The 22,984-nt window shown below is 48.8% G+C and overlaps 1 protein-coding gene across 4 annotated transcripts in view; it reads left to right on the top strand.

Moving 5' to 3' along the window:
- Positions 1–22,941, top strand: part of Numa1 (nuclear mitotic apparatus protein 1) — a 74,819-nt gene extending 51,878 nt beyond the window's left edge. For 3 of the 4 annotated variants that reach the window (XM_028781503.1, XM_028781502.1, XM_028781504.1), the window contains exons 7-26: positions 489–576; positions 1,937–2,054; positions 2,481–2,638; positions 2,915–3,032; positions 3,118–3,235; positions 3,531–3,671; positions 5,149–5,289; positions 5,389–8,748; positions 9,394–9,435; positions 15,509–15,577; positions 17,060–17,179; positions 17,272–17,490; positions 17,597–17,754; positions 18,809–19,055; positions 19,894–20,122; positions 20,749–20,885; positions 21,180–21,356; positions 21,540–21,656; positions 21,752–21,949; positions 22,230–22,941. In XM_028781503.1, the coding sequence (XP_028637336.1) occupies positions 489–576; positions 1,937–2,054; positions 2,481–2,638; positions 2,915–3,032; positions 3,118–3,235; positions 3,531–3,671; positions 5,149–5,289; positions 5,389–8,748; positions 9,394–9,435; positions 15,509–15,577; positions 17,060–17,179; positions 17,272–17,490; positions 17,597–17,754; positions 18,809–19,055; positions 19,894–20,122; positions 20,749–20,885; positions 21,180–21,356; positions 21,540–21,656; positions 21,752–21,949; positions 22,230–22,241 (5,967 nt within the window). In that variant the 3' untranslated portion in view covers positions 22,242–22,941. The remainder of the gene's footprint in view (positions 1–488; positions 577–1,936; positions 2,055–2,480; positions 2,639–2,914; positions 3,033–3,117; positions 3,236–3,530; positions 3,672–5,148; positions 5,290–5,388; positions 8,749–9,393; positions 9,436–15,508; positions 15,578–17,059; positions 17,180–17,271; positions 17,491–17,596; positions 17,755–18,808; positions 19,056–19,893; positions 20,123–20,748; positions 20,886–21,179; positions 21,357–21,539; positions 21,657–21,751; positions 21,950–22,229) is intronic. The other variant, XM_028781505.1, reaches the window with a different exon arrangement.
- Positions 22,942–22,984: the final 43 nt, after the last annotated feature.

Genomic DNA, 22,984 nt, shown 5'->3' with positions numbered 1-22,984 from the left:
CATCCTACTTGCCAGCCCAGCCTGGGCTTACCTCTCCCAAATGTTTCTCTTTAAATAAAAATTATTATTCTCTAAAAAGGTAAAATTTGTAATATTGACAGCCATTCATTGTTTAAAAAACAAAAAGCAGAAAATGTTTAAGTACAAAGGAGGAAATGATATTGCTGGTAGTGACATTCCCAAACTGTTTTGTGTACATGCTTTGAATAGTCCTGTATTTGGAGACAGTGTAAGATTTACAGCCTTTTTGTATTCGTGTCCTTATGTGTGTCTTTTTCACTCCAGTGCCAGGGGTTATTTAAGCTCTCTGGGAGGGGAAGAACAAGTAGAGCCAGTGTGTCGGGGGCAGGCTGTGGAGCTTCAGCTTTATGGGTTAAGAAGGATCCAGCAGGCCCTGGGGTTAGCATTGCTGGGATAAGTCCTGAGCCCTCCCTTCAGGGCTGTCCCCAGCACCACAGTGATGTTCCTTTTCTCTCCCTTTTGCACAGGCTGAGTTAGCTGCCATCTTGAAGTTTATGCTGGATCATGAGGATTCGCTAAACCTTACTGAGGACATAGAGAATTTCTTGGAGAAAGGTGAGTAGGGCCACTTGTGAAGATCCACTCTTTCTCTGAGCAAAGGACTACTGGCATCCTCTGACCTCAATGTGGCACAGAGTTGGGACGCAGGAATCACATGTGATGGAAGGTGATTTCTGGGCCATATGCTAACCCTTCAGACCATCTGGAGTGCCTGCATGCTGCCCGACAGCAGCTCTCAGGATGCTTGTAAGTTTGCATTCGAGTGAGCTTGGCTCCCACGTCTCACATAGCTCTGTGTGCCTCTTACTTGTTTCTATTTTACTTTATTTTGTCTTACATGCGTGGGTATTTTGACTGCATGTGTGTCTGAACATCAAGTGTGTGCCTGGTGCCCACAGAGGCCAGAAGAGGGCATTGGATCCCCTGGAACTGGAGTAAGAACTTACAGTTGTAAGCCATCATGTGGATGATGGGAATTGAACTTGGGTCTGTTTGAACTGCTAAGCCATCTCTCCATATCTTATTTTTTGTCTTTTAAACTGTAGGCTTAGATGTTGAAGTTAAACATCTTTTGAAAACCTTGAAAAAAGTTTCCCTTCATGCAGCTAATGTTCTAGGTGCGAGTCAGGTTCATAAACAACAGTAAGCCTAAATACAGGTACTAAGTGTAGACATGTCAAGTATCTCACAGGGTGAGAGTTCTCCATGTCTCATGAGCAGGTCAGCTGCTGCTACTAGGACTCTGAGCCATAGTTTTGGGCAAGTTCTCTTTTGGCTGTTGAACTTGGGATTCTTCATGTTCAGACTCATGAAGTAAGGACGTTAAAAATGGGAGTCTAGGATGTAAGAAAGTTCTCTTGAGTCAGATGCAGATTTGCAGTCAGCTTGTCAGCCATTGAATCTGCAGGCACTATGGGCAGAGCAAAGAGGGCCCATCAAATCTCTGGGAAGAGAGAGAAGAGGGGTGGTTAGATGTAGTCAAGTCCTGAGAAAGTAGTTGTGGGAGCCAAGAGAAGTGATTATTTTATACCTTAGTGCTAAGCAAGCTAGCAGTGGAAAAGTTCCACAGAGCTGGTGGCACCAACAGCAGGCTGTTAGGGTCTGTGGCAGACTTGGTGTTGGGTCCTATGGCCTCTGCAGCATTGGTAATAGGACTCACTCGTTCCAGTGTGTGAGTATGAGAGGAACTTCCCCACTCCACCGTGCTCTTTTGAATACTTTCTCTGAGGAAGTGGAAGCCCTGCACCTTGACTTTAGTTAGACCTGATCTCATGGATCAGGGTCTGCCTAGGAATTGCCTCTTGCGCTTACATGGGAGTGTCTTAGAGTCACACTCACTAAGGTAGTGTGTCTGTTATGAGAAGCTGAAGAGCTGTTCACCCCCTTACTAATGTTGTCTGCTTCTTACCTGTAGTTCCTTACACCCATCCCAGCAGCCTCTCTGAAGAGCTTTCTCCACCCGGCCACCAGGCCAAGAGGAAGATTCGCTTCCTAGAAATACAGAGGATTGCTTCATCTTCCAGTGAGAACAAGTATGTCTGGGCCTGTCTCCCTAGGTTGGTGGCTTCACATCCTTCTAGTTCGTCCTTGGATACTGGAGGCTAAGCTGTTAGCCAGCCTTTTACACCAGTAGGAATTGCTTTGAGGGATTTAGGATCTGTCATAAATTAGTCTTCCCTCAAGAGCAGTTCCCTGTTTATGGAAATTACTTCTTCCTTGGAAAATACATATTTGCATTCTTAAGCCAGGAAATTAAGGCATAGAGGAGGGAGAAGAAAAGGTTCTCCAGGTCATCTCCCGGGACATGCGGTAGCTTGCCAGATAGAGAACCCAGGCACATTGGCCTCCCAAAGCAGTGTTTGTTATGGTCACTGGTGCTGCCCCGTTCCTAGCTGCTGCTGGTTACTTCAGACCTGAGACTCTTACCCTGGCATGTTTGCCATCTCCTCCTTCCTTAGCTTCCTCTCAGGTTCTCCATCCTCACCTATGGGCGACATCCTGCAGACCCCACAGTTCCAGATGAGACGGCTGAAGAAGCAGCTGGCAGATGAGAGGAACAACAGAGATGAGCTGGAGCTGGAGCTCTCTGAGAGCCTCAAGCTCCTCACTGAGAAAGGTAAGTGCCTGACAGGATGTGTGGGCGCTGGTGACGGGGAGCGTTTGGGATTGACATTCAGGAAAGCCCTAGTGACGGCATTGCCTGCCGTGGTGTCCCTTTTGTTGACAGTGGAGTTTCAAGCTCATTGCTGGCACAAATGTCAGCCTGACTTGCTAGACACTGGGTTCAGTTCCTGTCCCATGTCCCTTTTCTGTGGCACAGATACTGTGCCTCCTTTGCTCTCTTCTGTCCCCTGGATCTCTGCTGACTCTGTCTCCTCCCTGTCCTGGGCAGATGCACAGATCGCCATGATGCAGCAGCGCATCGACCACCTGGCTCTGCTGAATGAGAAGCAGGCAGCCAGCTCCCAGGAGCCCAGTGAGCTCGAGGAGCTCCGCGGCAAGAATGAAAGGTATGACTCTCCGTGCCGCCCTTCCAGCATCCAGTCTCTGCGGCGAGGTGGGGACCACACCATTCTCACGGTTCCTCTCTTGCAGCCTCACTGTGCGGCTGCATGAGACTTTGAAGCAGTGTCAGAACCTGAAGACCGAGAAGAACCAGATGGATCGAAAGATTAGCCAGCTTTCTGAGGAGAATGGGGATCTTTCCTTTAAGGTTAGTGGGGCTGGCTGTGCTTAGAGGCCCCTCAGGGCTGAGGTGCTCTGGAAGTTTCACTAAAAGGTTGAGAAGACTGTCTAAAACCTGGCTTTGGGCTTTAGTTACTTTCCTTGTTATTGGTTCCTAGAAGGGTGCTCAGGCAGCTCTAAGTGATGATGAGTGTTTCTGAATGAGAGATGTCATTGGCTGTGATTGGGTTGAAGGTGGGGAAGAATGATTGGAGGTCCCAAGGTCTGGGTTTCAAGGAATTGCTGGAGGGAGGTGCCAACTTCTCTCCCTGCTTATATTTCAGGTGCGAGAGTTTGCAAACCACTTGCAACAACTGCAGGGTGCATTCAACGACCTGATGGAGGAGCACAGCAAGGCTTCTCAGGAGTGGGCAGAGAAGCAGGCTCATCTGGAAAATGAGATCCGCACAGCCCTCCAGGATAAGGTAGCCCTGTGCTCTGGAGCTGGTCACATTTTCCACATGTGGTTCTGCAGTCTGCTGGGTCCTGGAGTGACGAGCTGCCTTCTCAGGGTTTGGTAGTGTGTGGTAAGAGGTTGAGTGTAGTGTACCTATGAACTCTATGATATGCAGAGTGTGGGTCTTGGACAAGTTAGCCAGTCTCTTAGAGGACTAACGCTTCGTTACCTATTGAGGGATTGAAGGGCAACGCACAAGCTCTTAAGAATTCGTTGTGATTTCAGGTTGGGTTTCTTTGCGGAAATGCTTGATATCAAAAGTGTATCAAAGATAGGTTTTTTTCATTCTGGAATATTTGCATAGACATTATGTTTTTTTGTTTGGTTTGGTTTTTCGAGACAGGGTTTCTCTGTGTAGCCCTGGCTGTCCTGGAACTCACTCTGTAGAATGAGAGATGTCATTGGCTATGATTGGATTGAAGGTGGGGAAGAATGATTGGAGGCCCCAAGGTCTGGGTTTCAAGGAATTGCCAACCTCTCACGCTGCTTATACTTCGAACTCAGAAATCCGCCTGCCTGCCTCTGCCTCCCACGAGCTGGGATTAAAGGCGTGCGCCACCACCGCCTGACTTAGACATTATAAGTTGCTCGTCCCTTCTAAATCACTCTGAACTTTTTTTTTTTTTAAGTAGCCTAGCTCTATAGCCCAAGCTGGCTTTGGATTCTGTCCTCTAGTCTTTGTCTCCTGTGTGCCAGAGTTACAGGATTCTGCCACAATGATTTATTCAAATTTTAAAACTCTTTTTGGTATTTTGTTTGGAGCTCAGAAAGTTTTGGGTTTGGGATTGTTGGATTCCAGATTTCACACTAGAGATGCCCAGTCTATATTACTATTGTTACTAAGAGCCCAGCTCGGCCACTTCCTGACCTAGTAGCTCTCAGGCATAGCACTTAGAGTCTGGGATCGTGAGTGGTTTTTTTTTGTAAAAGAGACAGTAGAGACTCCCTGTGAGCCCCCCACCCATCCCCACCCACTGTGGTCAGGAGTCAGAGCATATCCATCATGTTGCTTTGTGCCCACAGTTGAGGGGGAGTAGATGTCGGGCTGGGGCAGATGAGGCTAGGCTGGCATAGATGCCTGGGGTTGTTTTTTAAGCATTTGGGTAGTGTCTGAATCAAGGCTTGTCTGAGGAAGGCTACGTGGTAAGTAGGCTTTGCACATTTTGACTTAAATTTACACATGCAATTGGGAGTAGAAAGTCAGGTTCTCAGGAAGTCGAGACCTGTGGTTTCTATTGATATGCAGGGTCTGGGAGCACAAGTTAGTTTTTGAACTCTTCATTTTCATGTTTTAGTGTGTTTGAGTTTTGGAGAGCCATTACTCCCAGCTCAGACCCATGGTTTCTGAGGATTTTCTCCTGAGCCAGGGCAAAGGGAAATCTAGGGGACAAAGTGATCGAGTGTCTGGTAATTGCATGACTATTCTACTTCTCTGTTCACATGAGTCTCTTGCTTACTCCAAGAAATGTCTTGAAGAGAAGAATGAAATCCTTCAGGGAAAGGTTTCCCAGTTGGAAGATCAAGCAACTCGGCTACAGGAGAGCCCAGCCCCAGAGAAGGGTGAGGTGCTGGGTGACGCCTTGCAGGTAGGAATAGACAGAAACATTTGGTAAGGCAATTTGGTAGGGTTGATTCTTGGTGTTCTTTGATAGGGCTGATCCCCGTTTTGTCTCTTTTCCCAACAGCTGGACACCCTGAAGCAAGAGGCAGCCAAACTTGCCACAGACAACACCCAGCTCCAAGCCCGTGTAGAGACTCTGGAGTGTGAACGTGGCAAACAGGAAGCCCAGCTGCTTGCTGAGCGGAGCCACTTTGAAGAAGAAAAGCGGCAGCTGGCCAGCTTGATTGCTGACCTGCAGAGCTCAGTCTCTAACCTCAGCCAGGCCAAAGAGGAGCTAGAGCAAGCCTCCCAGGCTCAGGGGGCTCAGCTCACTGCTCAGTTGACCTCCATGACAGCACTCAATGCCACCCTGCAGCAGCAAGATCAAGAGCTGGCCTGCCTGAAAGAACAGGCCAAAAAGGAACAGGCTCAGATGTTACAGACCTTGCAAGAGCGAGAACAGGCTGCCCAGGGCCTCCGCCAGCAGGTGGAGCAGCTGAGCAGCAGCCTGAAGCTGAAGGAGCAGCAATTGGAAGAGTCAGCTAAGGAGCAGGAGGCAACCAGGCAGGATCACGCCCAGCAACTGGCCATCGTTGTTGAGGCTCGAGAGGCCTCCCTAAGGGAACGAGATACTGCTCGCCAGCAGCTAGAAACATTGGAGAAGGAGAAGGATGCCAAGCTAGAGAGTCTGCAGCAGCAACTTCAGGCTGCTAATGAAGCTAGGGACAGTGTGCAGACCTCAGTCACACAGGCCCAGCAGGAAAAGGCAGAGCTGAGCCAAAAGATAGGAGAACTCCATGCCCGCATTGAAGCTGCCCACCAGGAACAGCGTCAGGCCCAAGCCCATGTGACAGAGCTAGAGGCCCAGCTGAAGGCTGAGCAGCAAAAAACAACTGAGAGAGAAAAAGTGGTTCAGGAGAAGGTCCAGCTCCAGGAGCAGCTCCAGGCCCTTGAGGAGACTTTGAAGATTACGAGAGGCAGCCTTGAAGAAGAGAAACGCAGGGCTGCAGATGCCCTGCAGGAGCAGCAGCGCTGTGTCACTGAGATGAAGGCAGAGTCTCGAAGACTGACGGAGCAGCGGGAGCAGGAACAGAAGGAGTTAGAGCAAGAGAAGGCTGGGCGGAAGGGGCTGGAGGCCCGGGTACAGCAGCTTGAAGAGGCTCATCGGGCTGAGACTGAAGCCTTGCGGCAGGGGCTGGCAGAGGCCACAGCTTCCCAGCACAGAGCTGAGGGTGAGCGGGAGCAGCTCGTCAGGGAGGTTGAGAGCTGGCAGAAGCGGTTTGAAGCTAGACAGCAAGAGGAGGCAAGGTACGGTGCCATGTTCCAGGAACAGCTGATGGCTTTGAAAGGGGAGAAGATTGGCCAAGAGGGACAGGAGGAGGCGGTAGAGGTCCACGGAGATGGCCAGACAGGCCAGCAGCAGAGTCAGCTAGCCCAGCTTCATGCCTGTCTGGCCAAAGCTCTCCAGCAGGTCCAGGAGAAAGAAGTTAGAGCACGGGAGCTGGTAGAGGATCTCTCAGCTCTGCAGGAGAAGATGGCTGCCACTAACAAGGGGGTGGCCTACCTCAAGGCCTTGGTGCTCAAGGCAGGTGAGCAGCAGGAAGTGGCTTCACTTGAGCTGCTCAAAGAACCTCTGGGGTCTGGAAACAGAGAGTCTGACGGGCTAGGAGAACAGCAGGGACAGCCATTCTCTAGCACACAAGCAGCACTAAAGGCTATGGAGCGTGAAGCTGAGCAGATGGGCTGTGAGCTGGAGAGGCTGCGGGCAGCACTGACGAAGAGCCAGGGCCAGCAGCAAGAGGAACGTGGGCAGCAGGAGAGGGAGGTAGCACGGCTGACAAAGGAGCGGGGCCAGGCCCAGGCTGACCTGGCTCAGGAGAAGGCAGCCAAGGCAGAGCTTGAGATGCGGCTGCAGAACTCCCTCAATGAGCATCGTGTAGAGTTTGCTGCCCTCCAAGAAGCCCTGGCCTGTGCCCTGACCGAAAAGGAAGGGAAAGACCAAGAGCTTGCCAAACTTCGTGGGCAAGAGGCAGCTCAAAGAACAGAGTTGAAGGAGCTTCAGCAGACTTTGGAACAGCTGAAAATACAATTAGCCAAGAAAGAAAAAGAGCACCCCGCAGTGGGGACCAGTGGAGAAGGTGCTTCTGGCCCAGGAACCCAGTTGGAGACAGCTGGGAAGACAGAGGCACCAGGCCCTGAGGTGGAGGCACTTCGGGCAGAGATCAGTAAGCTAGAGCAGCAGTGTCGGCAGCAGCAACAGCAGGTTGAAGGGCTGACACACAACCTGGAGTCTGAGCGCGCTTGCCGGGCTGAGCAAGACAAAGCCCTGAAGACACTGCAGGGCCAGTTAGAAGAGAAGGCTAGAGAGCTAGGGCATAACCAGGCTGCCTCAGTTTCAGCTCAAAGAGAGTTGCAAGCCCTCCGTGCCAAAGCCCAGGACCATAGCAAAGCTGAGGAAGAGTGGAAGGCCCAGGCAGCCCGTGGCCAGCAGGAAGCTGAGAGAAAAAGCAGTCTGATCAGCAGCTTGGAAGAGGAGGTATCCATCCTGAATCGCCAAGTCCTAGAGAAGGAGGGGGAAAGCAAGGAGTTGAAGCGCCTGGTTGTAGCTGAATCAGAGAAGAGCCAGAAGCTGGAAGAGAGGCTGCGCCTGCTTCAGGTAGAAACAGCCAGCAATAGTGCCAGAGCAGCAGAACGCAGCTCAGCTCTGCGAGAGGAGGTGCAGAGCCTCCGGGAAGAGGTGGAGAAACAGCGTGTAGTTTCAGAGAACTTGCGGCAGGAGCTGGCCTCACAAGCAGAGCGAGCTGAGGAATTGGGCCAAGAATTGAAGGCCTGGCAGGAAAAGTTTTTCCAAAAGGAGCAAGCTCTCTCTGCTCTGCAGCTGGAACATACCAGCACACAGGCCCTGGTAAGTGAGCTGCTGCCTGCCAAGCACCTTTGTCAGCAGCTTCAAGCCGAGCAGGCGGCTGCTGAGAAGCGCTTCCGGGAGGAGATAGAGCAGAGCAAGCAGGCAGCTGGTGGGCTGCAGGCAGAGCTAATGCGGGCCCAACAGGAGCTCGGAGAGCTAGGATCTTTGCGGCAGAAGATTGTTGAGCAGGAGCGAGCAGCCCAGCAGCTGCGGGCAGAGAAGGCCAGCTATGCAGAGCAGCTGAGCATGCTGAAGAAGGCTCATGGCCTGCTGGCAGAGGAGAACCGGGGGCTGGGAGAGCGGGCCAACCTTGGCCGGCAGTTCCTGGAAGTAGAGCTAGATCAGGCCCGGGAGAAGTATGTCCAGGAGCTGGCTGCTGTGCGCACTGATGCTGAGACCCACCTGGCTGAGATGCGGCAAGAAGCACAGAGTACCACCCGGGAGCTGGAGGTGATGACGGCCAAGTACGAAGGTGCCAAGGTGAAGGTCCTAGAGGAAAGGCAGAGGTTCCAAGAAGAGAGGCAGAAACTCACTGCCCAGGTAAGGTGTTCTGCTATGTGCTCTGCATTCTGTAGCCCTCCCCTTGCCTCCATCCCAGATCTATACTGCAGTAGCCTGCCTGCCTTCGTTCACTGAGTATCAGAAAAAGAAAAGTAACCAGTAGAATCCCAAGTTTGTCTGAAAGAGGATGTTAATGACAGTCGGTGGTGGCGTATGCCTGTAATCCCAGCACTTAGGAGGCTAAGTCAGGAGGGGATCATGCATTTGAGGCCATATAGGTAGGAGTTGCATAGTTAGACCCTGATTGAACTCCCACAGTCACACCCCCCCCCCAAATAATGACAATATCTATGGCCTCCTTTTCTTTGAAAGCTGATTCTGAAGAGTCAAGTTGACTAGCTTTTTGTTTCTTTGGTGTTTTAAAACAGAATCTAATGTAACTCAGGCTAGCCTTGAACTCACTATATAAGTAATGATGTCCTTGCACTCTTGATCTTCCCGCCTTTACCTCCCAAGTGTTATGAAGTGTTGTGTTGCCGAATATGCCCCGTTACCTGATTCCAGCTGGCCTATCCCCCTCTCACCCCACACTCCCATTCTCTGCTCGAAGTTTCAGAGCCCAAGTGAGGTCAGTCTGGCAGTGGCTGCATCTCACTGTCTCCATTGCTTCTCCCCCTTGCACAGGTGGAGCAACTAGAGGTATTTCAGAGAGAGCAGACTAAGCAGGTAATGCCTGGGGTTCTCGATAAATGCTGGCTGCTTAAGCGGTGACCAGTCTCGGTGCATGACCCCGGCTGCAGCTTGCTCCGCCAGCTCCTGTTGTGAACTGTTTGTGAAAGGCAGGGTCAAGCCATGGAATCCAGTGTTATAGGCCCTCTCTGGGGCCTCATCCTACCATCCCAGGTCGGCCTCTCCCCTTTTGCCCTCTCTTTCACCTGTCAGAGGTAGCATAGCTTCGTCTTTCCTGGTGACAGATTCAATCTTTGTGACACCAAAACCTCCCAAGCCTTGTTTTGAGTTAAGGAGACTAATCTAAGAGAAGCACAGATTTATATGGCCTTGTTTAGATTATTGCCCTTCTTCTCTTCAAGTTACCCAAGGCATGAAGGTGACAAATGAGGCAGCCCTTGGAGGACAGGGAGCTCGCCCAGCTCATGATACTTACTTAGCCAGTACACTCTGGAGCCTTCTCCCAGAGCTTCACTCACGTAGAGCTGGAACAGGAGAAGTAGAAAGGGTCTTCCTCAGATCAGTCTTCTCTCTGCCTTCAGGCCTCTCTGTCCTCCCTAGTTAGTAAGCTACAGAGCTGATATTTAGTGAGAACTCTTTCTCATATTCTCCTCCCTCCCCCTCTCAATATTTTATTATGTAGACAGTGATCTGCCTGCATGTATGCCTGAAGACCAGAAGAGGACACTAGATCCCATTACAAATGGTTGTGAGCCACTGAGTGGTTGCTGGGAATTGAACTCAGGACCTCTGAAAGAGCAAGACAGTGCCTTAAACCTCTGAGCCATCTCTCCAGCCCCAGAATACTTTCTCCACTCATCTTCCTAGCCTCTACAGACATTCTAAGAAAATGGAATAATCAAATTGGAAAGCAAGCAGTTAGCAATGGAGCCTTTTGCCTCTTCCTCTGCTGCCTGTTCATGCCTAAGCTCCCGTAATGCCTGGAGGAAACAGGGGTGCTTGTGGCTGTTATGATCCCTTTGCTCTTTGTGGTAGTTGGGGGAGGGGCTTGGGAGTGTGTGCTGCCCTGCTCTTGTCTCCAGCATTCTTTTCCCCCAATGCTAACCACAGTGGCCATGCTGCTAGCATCTCTAACAGCCCGTGGAGATTGGAAAGAGGTCTGGGGGCTTTGCTTTGGTTATTTTGGGGGAGGAGGGAGAGATGGATGTACTTTGACAATGTTTGTTAGCAGCAGAGTAGGTGTCGTGGTTTTTTTTTTTTTTTTTTTTGTAGTTCTTTGTATATGGGTATTTGCCTATATATGTATGTGTACATTATATGCATGCCTGCTGCCTGCAGAGACCAGAAGAGGATGTTAGATCTCCTGGACCTGGAGTGATAGTTCATTTTTAGCTGGCATGTGGGAGCTGGGAACCAAACCTAAGTCTTCTACAAGAACTCGTAGAACTTAAAACCACTTAGTCATCTCTCTCTCCGACCCTGTAGGTGCTCTGTTCGCGCCCCAGCCTTTCTAGTGTGGGCTTGGGGATAGGACACAGTAGAGCCGTATGGAGATGGGGACTCTGAAGAGTCAGGTGTTTATTTTTGGTGGTGGAGACTTAGAGCTGGAATGAGTTTGGTCATGTGACCCTGGTAACATCTGTTTCAGGCCACCTCAGTCCCTGACAACCTTTGGACTGCAGGGTGTTACACCTGTATAGAGACAGGGCCTGAGGATAATAATGGTGGGGAGAAACCCTCTGTTTTATTTAGTCAGAGGAATAGAACAGATTGAATCTATATTTATCAAAAGGAGATGTACTGCAGTAGCTTACACCATGGTCTGTAGCTGTCTTTTGATGGAAGAGGAAATAATCTGGTGATAGTTCAGTCCATAGAGCGGATGCTTCAGCTGGTCTCTGGTCTGTAGTGGAGTCCCAAAGAAGTAGTTTCTAATACCCACAGAGGAATGTCGCAGCAGTAGGGTAGATAAACTTGCCAGCAAGATTGAGGACAAGAGGGCAGAAAGCAAAGTTTCCTTCTGTGTCCTTTTATATGGGCTGCCACCAGAAGGTGTGGCCCAGATGTAGAGTGGGCCACACCTCAGATGATCCAGTCAAGAAAACCCTTCTAGATGTGCCCAGCTGCTTGGGTTTTATTTGATTGCAAATGTCGTCAAGTTCAAAGCTGAGTTTAGCCATTATGTACAAGTTCACCTCTTGTCAGCTTGACCCATGATCAGATCTCCTTATGCTATGTTTATTTTCCAAATGAAAATAACTAGGTCATAATTATGCATAATAGGCAATAACTATCCCATGTATAACTGCAAATACAGTATATATTTTAGAGTAGATTACACTGTTCCTTGAGGGACATTCTTGTAGTGTCTCACAACTTAAAAATAATATTATCTCTTTTTATGTTGCATGACATGATAAACTAAGGAATGAAAAGACAAATACCTATTTAAAAAGTTTACATATACACAAACATAGTTTTAACAAAATATGAAACAAATACTTCTGTCAGCTATAATTCTCGTTTCTATAGCTGGTCCCTTGGCTTTAGCTCAGTGGCTTTCAACTTGTAGATTGAAACCCCTTTGAGAGTTGGATGACCCTTTCATGGGGTTGCATGTTGGATATCTTTCATATCAGATATTGGCATTGTGATTCGTAATACGAAAATTACAGTTATGAAGTATCAGCAAAAATAATTTTATGGTCAGGGGTCACCACAATATGAAGAACTGTATTAAAGTGTCAGAGCATTAGGAAGGCTGGGAACCACTGCCTTAGCTGGTTTTCATAACTTTATAACAATATTACTCTGTTGCACACTGATTCAAAGCATATACCAAGCCTTCTGGAGAGTCCTACCCCAATCCTCCAGGCATTGTAACTGGGTCTTCAAAAGGCCATTCTGTCATTCTGTCAGAATGGATGCTTCAGGATCATGATGAATGGATTCCATGAACATGGGCCACTGTTGTACTTCTCTGGCTTAAAAATGAGTTCATTAGTTAGAAGCGATACTGTGTGGAATATCGTGGTGGATAGGGCATTCTGTAAATCCATGATGGTAGTTTTAGCAGAAGCGTTTTGTGCAGGAAAGACAAATCCATAACCAGAATAATTATATACTCCAGTAAAGACAAAGCCCAGTGTTGATTTCTGCTGCTAGCAGATCTGGCACTCAGCAGCATCGGTAGCAAGTCAGCCTTGGGGATGGAAGTCTGTATTGTTGAGCCCATGTATAACCTCTGTCTCTGCACTGGGGCCACTTTGTTCATGGACCTTTTATGCAGTGACAGAAATGGCTGGGGAAAAGAGGCTGAGGGGTCATTCTTCTGTCTACTTGATTATTGAACTCCTTAGCTGAAGTCACCTTTTGACTAGCATTTACATAGGACACAAGTATCTTCACATCCTTTCCTGTTTGAAGAGATCTGTCCACATACTTTCTAGATGTCTTTCTTCTTGCTCTTCCAAGTCTCTTAACTACCCAGCCAATCAGTCTGCTACAGCCTATGAATCTGAACAATCGCACATCTGGCCATTTCTCCTTCTAAACAAAATGGATGACCATACATATTGCCTAAAGTTCTGCGCACTGTGAAGATTTCTCTTTACCTGCTGTTTTTCAGGGTTGATCCAGAAAAGGGTTATAATGCTGCAGCTATCCATTTCTGGATGCTGCAGACATAACGTACAGAACTATTAGTAAACCAGGCCCTAGTCTTCTCTTCTTCATTCAGTTAATCGTAGGACACAGCTGTGATGTTGCAGGTGCAGCTTGGGAGCAGAAGGCATTGTACCAGTAATAGAGTCAGTAGGCATTCTCAAAGGGAGGATACTTGTCTGCAGATAATAGTAGAACCTTGCTCCAAAATCCCTTGAGTACCATTGGTTTTGCTGGTCCAAGTGGTAGACAAAGGAGCCTGAACAGAAGCCTGGACCTTTTGAAGAGCCTTCTTCTGTTTCAGGCCCCACACAAAGCTAGCAGCTTTCCAAGTCACTTGGTATATGGGCCAGAGTAGCACACTCAAGTGAGGAATGTGTTGTCTCCAGAATACAGATAGGCCCACTGAATGTTTTTGCTGCTTTCTTGGTGGTGGGAGGGGCCAGGTGCGATAACTTATCCTTCACATTAGAAGGAATATCTCTGAATCCCCCACCATTGAACTCCTAAGAATTTCACTGAGGTAGAAGGCTCTTTAATTTTGATTGGATTTATTCCCTTTCCTCTGATACCCATATGTGTTACCAACAAGGCCAAAGTACTTGCTACTTCTTGCTCACTTGGTCCAGTCAGCATAATGTCGTCAGTATAGTGGACCAGTATGATGCTTTGTGGAAGAGACAGATGATTAAGATCCCTTCAAACTAAGTTATGACACAGGGCTGGTTATATATCCTTGAGATAAAACTTTAAAGGTATACTGCTGCACTTGTCAATTGAGAATGAATTGTTTCTGGTGGTATTTATGGACAGGTATTGAGAAAAAGGCATTTGCTGGGTCAATAGCTACATACCATGTACCAGGAGAGGTGTTAATCTGCTCAAGTAAGGATACCACATCTGGTACAGCAGCTGCATTTGGAGTCACTGTCATTCTCCATGATCCATCTGTCTTCTGTACTGGCCAGATCAGAGTTTAAGGGAGATGTGGTGGGAATCGGCACCTCTGCATCTTTCCCTGGTAGAGGCCACTCTTAATGGCTAACATTTGACCTTTGCAACTGTTGTAGCCCTTGCTCCACAGATTAGAGAAGCACTGTGGGAATTTTACCAGCTTCTGAGTATATCTAACCCAATTATACATTCTGGAACTGGAAAAACAACCACAGGATGAGTTTGGGGAAATACTGGACCCATGATGAATTGGACTTCAGCCCAAACTCCATTAATCACCTGACCTCCATAAGCTCCTGCCATAACAGGACGGCCACAGTGTTTCTTGGGATCTTCTAGAATCAGCATTAATTTAGAACCAGTATCCAGTAGACCCAGAAAGTCAGGCTGTTTCCTTTCTCCGGTGTATAGTTACCCTTGTAAAAGGCCACAGGGCTTTCTGGGGAAGGACTGGACTTTTGTGTGTTTTATCAAGGTTCTTCTTTCAGGGGATCTGGCTATCCCTTCACTCAAGGTGTTCAGTGTCTTCAAACAGGTTCAAGTCTGGTTCACTGGCCAAGATTCCCTATTGCCACAATCCAGCTTAGCCTTTCTTTCATTTGTTTTAGGGCATGTCTTCTGGGCCTTTCTGTTGTGGAGGGTCTAGTTTTACACACCATACCCATTCAAGCATCACAATTTCCCTGAGCTTTTAAAGTAGTCATCAGCATGAATCCCAGGGAGGTAAGGTTCCTACAGCTCCCTGTCAGTAGGTCATCTTTTGACAGATACTTCATCAAACTTTTGACACTTCTTTTTAAAAACTGTGCATGCTTTCATATTAAATTCACAGTCTCTACTCCATGGGCCTATATCAGTAAACTCAGTTTGATCTGTTGTAATGTTCCTTGCACCATATCCCACACCCTTAAAATCCATATCCGCACAAATTCCGCAGACTTAATACTTGAATGAATTAGCTAAAAGTCATTTTAGCTCCTTAGTGGTGTTGTACACCTCCTTATTAACCTGTAGGAGCCTGCTTAGTTTTAAGTTTGGTTATAAATTATTAGTGGGCCCTGAGAAACAGCAGTGTTGTCTTGCCATCCCAAATTACAGGATCACATTCCTTAACCAATAAATGCCCTTAATTTAACTGTGGACATCTTCTGAGGCTAGGACTTGAATTTTGGTTTTAATTCTTCCAAGGCACACTTAGAAATCTTTACACTGGTTATGCATATCCAGAACAAGAGAGTGAGGGTAAGCATGCAAAGAACACAAACTTCCTTCTATGTCCTTTTTTGTGGGCTGCCACCAGAAGGTGTGGCCCAGATTTAAGGTGGATTTTCCTTAATGATCACCTCAAATCATGATCACCTCAAATGATCCAATCAAGAAAATCCCTCATATCTGTGCCCAGTTGGTTGGGTTTAAGCTGTTTGCATATGTAGTCTAGTTGAAAACCAAGATTAGCCATTACATTTTCATCTTGTTTTTTTCTGTTCCTCAGGTGGAAGAACTGAGTAAGAAGCTGACAGAGTATGACCAAGCCAGCAAGGTGCAGCAACAGAAGCTAAAGGTGGGAACAGATATGTGACAGACCTGTCCTCTGACTGCCTCAGAATGACAGGGTGGAGGAACATCTTCTCTAAGCCCTTGGGCAATGTTAGTATGGGACCAGACCAGGAGCTCCCTGGTAGGCCTGGTTACCCAGGAACCCATCCTGGGCCTTAGAAACCTTGGCTTTGTCTTCAGGGATCTTTTACAGAAAGGCCCTCTCTCTCTATTACAGCCACTATGCTTTTCATTTAAAAAAAAAAAAAAAATCAAGGCATAGATATAGTTCAGTGGTAGAGCACTACTTGGTGCATAGAAAACCTTAGGTTCAGTTTCCAGCAGTTCAAAACAGAGGGGAAATTTTTTTAGTTCTTGACTTACCCTAGCCACATTTTCCCAGTCAGTAGGTGAATGGCTAATGACTACAAGACAGAATAGGACAAATTCCTCCATCCCGGAAAGTTCTGTGGAAAAGCCCTGTTTTAAGTAGTTGGGGTTCAACAGCTGAGAGTGTCAACAATGCATTTCCGCCCGCCCCACCTTGGGATAGGAGACAGGGTCTATTATACAGCCTAGAGTACTGGGATTACTCGGTGTGTGCAATGATGACCACTGCAGTTAACACTTTTTAACGCTTCTCATTCTGTTACCTTCTATGTTCTAGTGTTTGCTTTTTGTAGCTCTAAGCTTCCCATCCCTTAGTTAAGGGCAACAGATTAGGCACCAGTTCCACTGGGACTTGTGTAGCACATAGTGGGTCCTAGGTAGAGGAGCTCTGAGCTCCAGTTTTTCTTCTCACTTCCTTGCCCATGGTCTGTTGTGAACAATAAGTAGGTTCATCATGTTCCTTTTTAGGGGTTGTGATGAACCAGCAGATGTAGGAGACTATTGGTGGGATGCATCCACCTAGTACCTGTAGTAAGCCAAGCTGATGTTGCAGGTAACGGAATTAGCTGCTGGCCTGCTCTTGAGTAGTTCTGGTCCCCTTAGGAGGCAGTGCTGGCATCGTAAAGGAGCCAGCCCCACAGTTTTGGACCTTGGCCAGTTTGCCTAAATCTCTGAGCTCTTTTCTTCTCTAAAACAAGGATAAAAGTGAGTGGTTTGGAAGAGTGAGTTCCTGTCATTGACGTGCACATACAGCTGTCTCCCACTGTGCTCTATACCAGGGTATTCTCTGAAGATCAGTTTCTGTTCCCTTGGGAGATAATGTACTTGTACAGGGGGTGAGATACTTGGTGCTTGGCCTCATATATGGCAGGCAGAACTGTGAGAAGTATCAGAGCCAGCAGATGGTCAGCAGGGTGTCCATAGGAAGGTCTGGGAGGGAGAATGTAATTGTTTTTGTATGCTACAGTTGGGGGGGAGGGGGATGTGTGTATTGGGCTGAGGTGTCCTTAGTGTCCTGAGAAGGACTCTGAAGCACCATGGAGACTGAGCAGCAAGAGCAGGCCAGTGGGTTTGGGTAGAGTAATCAGAGTTTTCCTTGTTTTGATTGACTTCTCAGGCTTTCCAGGCCCAGGGAGGTGAAAGCCAGCAGGAGGTCCAGCGCCTCCAGACCCAACTGAATGAGCTGCAAGCCCAGCTGAGCCAGAAGGAGCAGGCAGCTGAACATTACAAGCTACAGGTGAGGGGCCAGTAGCTGTCCTGCTCGCTCTGCCCTTCTTCCTGACCATTGTTAGGCTCTGCTACATACACACACCCTGTCTGTCCACACAGATGGAGAAAGCTAAGACCCATTATGATGCCAAGAAGCAGCAGAACCAAGAGCTGCAGGAACAGCTTCAAGACCTGGAGCAGCTGCAGAAGGAGAACAAGGAGCTGCGATCTGAAGCCGACCGTCTCGGCCGTGAGCTGCAACAAGCAGGGCTGAAGACCAAGGAAGCTGAACAGGCTTGCCGTCACCTTACAGCCCAGATGCGAAGCCTGGAGGCTCAGGTAAGCATCTGCTTTAAACAGAAGCACATCACCTCTGTCCTGTTGCACTCCATACCACCTCTCCAAGGCGAGGCAGCTCGAGACTTCTCTTTATTTTACTTCCTAGGTTGCCCATGCAGACCAGCAGCTTCGAGACTTGGGAAAATTCCAGGTGGCAACTGATGCCTTAAAGAGCCGTGAGCCTCCAGTGAAACCCCAGCTGGACTTAAGTATTGACAGCCTGGATCTGAGCTTGGAGGAGGGAACCCCATGCAGTGTTGCTAGGTCAGGAGACATGCCTCTCTTCTATCCTGTTCACTGAGTGCATGCTGTTCGAGCCTGTGGTTCTTGACAGATGCCTGCTTAGGGCACAGTAGAAGTGAAAAAGAGGTGGAACAGTTAGGAAAGCCTTGGTGAAAGCTTTTATGAGCTTTGATAAAATCTACAGGAGTGTGCAGAGGTGGATGAGCAGCCTGTAATGCAAGGCCCAGTAGGCCCGCCCGAGAGCCTAGAGGCTGGACTAAAGACTGACAAGCTTCACAAGTGCTGAATTTGAGGACTACAGGTTGGATTTGCATCTTAGAGTTTGCTGACAGTATTGAAGTCAAGGTTAGCAGTACGGTTAATGTTTCTATCAAACATGTACTGCACTGTGTGCCAGTGTTCTGAGTTCTTGGAACAGCTACAACTTCATTTCCCCTTAGCAACCATCGTAGGCTCTGTTCATTGTATCTCCTTAAACAGATAGAACTGGGCTTTAGAGGGATCCAGTGATAGAGCCAGGTTTGAACCTGGCAGTCTGTCCTGAGTTCTTGCTTGTCACTCCTCTGCAGTGTCTCTCATGGCAGTCTAAGTCTAGGTGAGATGAGCTGAGGCGGAAGGAATGGAGTGTACATGGGGCGTGTGTGGCAAGGAGAGCTTCTGAGAAGGTTGACTGACTGTGTTTGGTAGAAGAGGTCAAATTACATCCACGTTCATTGCCTGGCAGCCTGCGAAGGTGTCCCTGCGTAGTACAGGAGGAAGACTCGCAGAGGGGCTTAGAGTAGACCTGCTGATGCTGGAACATCTGTGGCATCTGGGGAGGTCTGGGCCCATAGCTGTCTGACTGCAGAGCAGCGTTTGGGCTGAGGTAGAGAGATCTGAGAACTGCTGGTATAAAGGGTTAGGAGCAGCCAAGAGTGGACACAAAGGCCCCAACAAGGCCCTTTTCTATCTCTGAAAGACCAGCGGTGGTGTGCTTTACCACATTTCCCTGTAATAAGTGTAACAGTTTGGGGCAAAGAAACAGATATGTCTTCTAGTTCAGGATCTGCAGCTCAGCAAATTGCTTTTTCTACAGCAAGCTGCCTCGTACCCAACCAGATGGTACCAGTGTCCCTGGAGAGCCAGCCTCACCCATCTCCCAACGCCTGCCCCCCAAAGTGGAATCCCTGGAGAGTCTCTACTTCACCCCCATTCCTGCTCGGGGTCAGGCCCCCTTGGAGACCAGCCTGGATTCTCTGGGGGACCCCTTCCCTGACTCTGGCCGTAAGACCCGCTCTGCTCGCCGGCGTACCACACAGATCATCAATATTACTATGACCAAGGTTAGGCTACTGGGCGCTGGATATTAACACCGTTTCCTATCCAGGGGTCATAGATCAGGAACACTCAGGGATAATCAACATCTTTTAAAAAAAGGTATAGATTTGTTTAGGGTCTCTTTTCTTTTTAGATTTATTTTATATGTACAATTGTGCAGGTTTCATGCACACCAGAAGACAGAATCAGATCCTATTACAGATGGTCATGAGACACCATGAGGTTGCTGGGAATTGAACTCAAGAGCAGTCGGTGCTCTTAACCAGAGCCATCTCTCCTGCCTGACAGGAAGACAGAGCAATATATAGGAAATAGCAGCTAATCCTGAGCCTTTGGAACCCCCATGCAGCCAGGATGTAGCTTGGTGTGGTTCTCAATGGTCTGCTCACTCTCTGTCATCTCTAGTGGGTTGGGGAAATAAATGGAAAGGTACTTTTATGCTCTCTACTACTGAGAATTTGGGGAGAATGTAGATGATATTCAGACCCTGGGAACCTTGGGTCCAGAGACAGCAGAGGTTATGGGCAGAGTCCACCTAGCTTAGCTTAGATAGCTTAGGAGGTAAGAGTTCTGGCTCTTAACCTAGCTACTTCCTAGCTGTGTGACTAGAAGTTACTTACCTTGCTTTTATCTCTGAAATAGGCCAATAATGTTTCCTTCAAAATGTTGTGGGTAGAAAAGTCTCGGCAACTTCCAGCATTTTTCAAGATGCTTCTGGCTGTATGGCCTGTTTACATACTTGGAATGTAAAGACCTTTTTTAAGCAGTGTGGTATCTGAGAGCTTTAGGGCAGAGGGAGGTGGTACTGTTTTATAGTGTTATTGCAATGATTTGTCCTTCCAGAAGCTAGAATTGGAAGAGCCAGACAGTGCCAACTCGTCCTTCTACAGCACGCAATCTGCCCCTGCTTCCCAGGCCAACTTGCGAGCCACTTCCTCCACTCAGTCTCTGGCCCGCTTAGGTTCACCTGATGATGGCAACTCTGCTTTGCTCACACTGCCTGGCTACCGGCCTACCACCCGAAGCTCTGCTCGTCGCTCCCAGGCCAGGATGTCCAGTGGGGCTCCCCAAGGTGAGGGGACTGCAGGAATCTTCCAGAATCCCAAACTAGACTGGAAGTAGATCTTGATGTAGGGAAGAGGCAAGCTTCCAAAAGCTCAAGGCAGGCCTCCTTGCTGCCTTCCTATGCCAGAATTGCTGCCCCTCCCTCACCTGTGCCCATCCTAGGACTACAAGGGAACAGTCTGAACCAGGGATGCTCACCAGTTTGTTAAGATTCCCACACAGTTGCCAGTGTGAGTTGATACTTATGGGAGTCCTCCAGGCTGCTTTCTGGGAAATAGAGGGCTTGGAGAAGTCAGGCTGCCCAGTAATTTCTTGGAAGTTGCCCTTAGGATGTAAAGACCCTCCCTGGTTATCAATTCATGACCCTCAGTTTCTCTTGGCATGGGGCACTAAGCCTTGGCAGGTGAATAAGATGCTGCAGCCTCTGGTCATGAGCTCTTCTGATCTCCCCCGAGAGAGTGCCATGGTTTGGTGTGCCACTTTTGCTTTGCAACATCATTACAGAACAGAACTTGTGTATCCAGCCTAAAGCCCCTCAGGAAGATGGGAGGGAACAGTGGTAACATAGGCCTGGCCAGATTAGTAGACAGTGTACTTGCAGCCGTGTTTGCCCTAACTTTCTGCCTTCCATAGGAAGAAATAGCTTCTATATGGGCACTTGCCAGGATGAGCCCGAGCAGCTGGATGACTGGAACCGCATCGCAGAGTTGCAGCAGCGCAACCGAGTTTGTCCCCCACACCTGAAGACCTGCTACCCTCTGGAGTCCAGGGTAAGATGTGAGGTCACCTCAAGACCTCCCACACTGACTTTAGTGTCTAACCTGAATATCTATCCTGGGTTTTGGGTCTACTGGGAAGGTCACTGTCATGCTTCCACATGGAATAGCTAGCAGCTGTCACTCAGGTGTGAAGTCAGATTCGACTGTGCTTGGGACTGTTAGCTATTCATTAGGTATAGCAGACATGAACAACAGGAAGGAAGGCATTTTAAAGATCCAGCTTTAGCCCTAGTTCTTGCTCTGTACAGTTGGGGCCCATTGACTGTTGCCTCTTGTCCCATGCAGCCTACCCTGAGCCTGGCCACCATCACTGATGAGGAGATGAAAACTGGAGACCCCCGGGAAACCTTGCGCAGAGCCAGCATGCAGCCAACTCAGATTGCTGAGGGTGCTGGCATCACTACCAGGCAGCAGCGCAAACGGGTTTCCTCAGAGACCCACCAGGGCCCTGGCACTCCTGAGGTAGGTGATGCTTTGTTCTCTGCACTGCACCCAGGCATGCACCAGCTCACCAAATCTTAGCAGTGAACTGGGGCAAAGTCTCTTTCCAAGGGCAGATGTACAGACTGTTGGAAGGGCCTCTGTCAGAGCTGGGGAAGGCATGTCCTTTTGCCATTATCTACCTAACTGTCCTCTGGCTCACAGTCCAAGAAAGCTACCAGCTGCTTTCCACGCCCCATGACTCCCAGGGACCGGCATGAAGGACGTAAGCAGAGTGGCACTGCTGACACCCAGAAGAAAGCAGCTCCAGTTCTCAAACAGGTTAGTCCAGGACCGAGCAGGGAGAAGGAAGGCCAAGTGAAGCCTTGCTGGCAGAGCCCCAGAGTAGCAGGCTGACAGACCCTCCCTCCCCACAGGCGGACCGTCGCCAGTCGATGGCTTTCAGCATCCTCAACACACCCAAGAAGCTGGGGAATAGTCTTCTAAGGCGAGGAGCTTCGAAGAAGACCCCAGCGAAGGTCTCCCCCAATCCTCGCAGTGGAACCCGCCGCTCTCCACGCATTGCCACCACCACAGCTGCTACTGCTGCTGCCACTCCCCGGACCAAGGGCAAGGTAACGCCTTAAAAGGAAAACCATCCCTAGATACTCTATAGGGCAGCATCCCAGGCAGGGTCAAGCGAAACCACTGGAGGAGGGTGGGGGCACAAGAGGTACCCTCTGTCTTGGTTAGCCATTCATAGTTGAGGATCTCACATTTCTTAGGTGTGGCTAACAACTGGTAGGTGTTTATGGAACCCCACAAAGGAAGAAATAAGCCAGGGGTTTTCTGAACTAGTCAATAGGTTGGCAACACAAGACTTAATCTGGCCAAGTGACTGTCTTTCTTTTTCAGGCAAAGCATTAAAGAGTCAATACCAGTGCTCGCATGGCCCCACCTGCGTTGTCAGCACTGACCTTGCCTGGTCCTTTTCCTTCTACTGTCCCTCAGTGCCTTCTCTCAGCTCCCAGGCCAATGGCGGCCAGCCCTCCCAGAGACGACGATGTTTGCCTACACCCTGGCCTGGTACCTGGACTTTACTGGTGCCTTCTAGGCATATTTCAGAGCTGGCCCAGGAGGCTTGGAGCTTGGAAAGTGTGTGGTCTTCTCCCTATCTTGCCTCCTGATTTTTTTCCCTCTTGTTTTGGAAAAGTCTACTTTTCCATCATAACTAGATTTGAGACTGGATTCCTGAGCCCAGTCTTCCTTAGTCTCTGGACCTAGAAGGGACCATTGGAGAAGCAGGCTTTGTTTTCCTGCTGTTCCTGGTGGCTGGGCCTAGCAGGGGTCTTTGCTCTTGAAGCCCAGGATTGGGCATGACCTGGTAGGAACCTCAGTTCTTACCTACTTCCATATACAGCTGCCTGGAGGATGCTTTTTTCCAGGACAGATAGGTCCTGGGTCTCAGGGGTGGGATAGGGGGCAGCCTTCAATGGCAGCTCATACTTCACCTTCCCCAGACTTGCACTGGGGTGGGATATGAATGATGGGAAGGTTTTTAAGGGCCGGGGATGGATCTTTTCTAAATGTTATTACTTGTAAATAAAGTCTATTTTTCTCCCTTGAGTGCTAAGCTCTTTGGGTCAGTATGAGGAAAAAAAGAGGGAAAT

This window comes from Grammomys surdaster, unplaced genomic scaffold (assembly GCF_004785775.1).
Source record: "Grammomys surdaster isolate TR1022 unplaced genomic scaffold, NIH_TR_1.0 458, whole genome shotgun sequence".
Classification (NCBI taxonomy): Eukaryota; Metazoa; Chordata; class Mammalia; order Rodentia; family Muridae; genus Grammomys; species Grammomys surdaster.
Note: the sequence above shows the minus strand (reverse complement) of the source record. Positions and strands in the feature narration are given on the sequence as shown.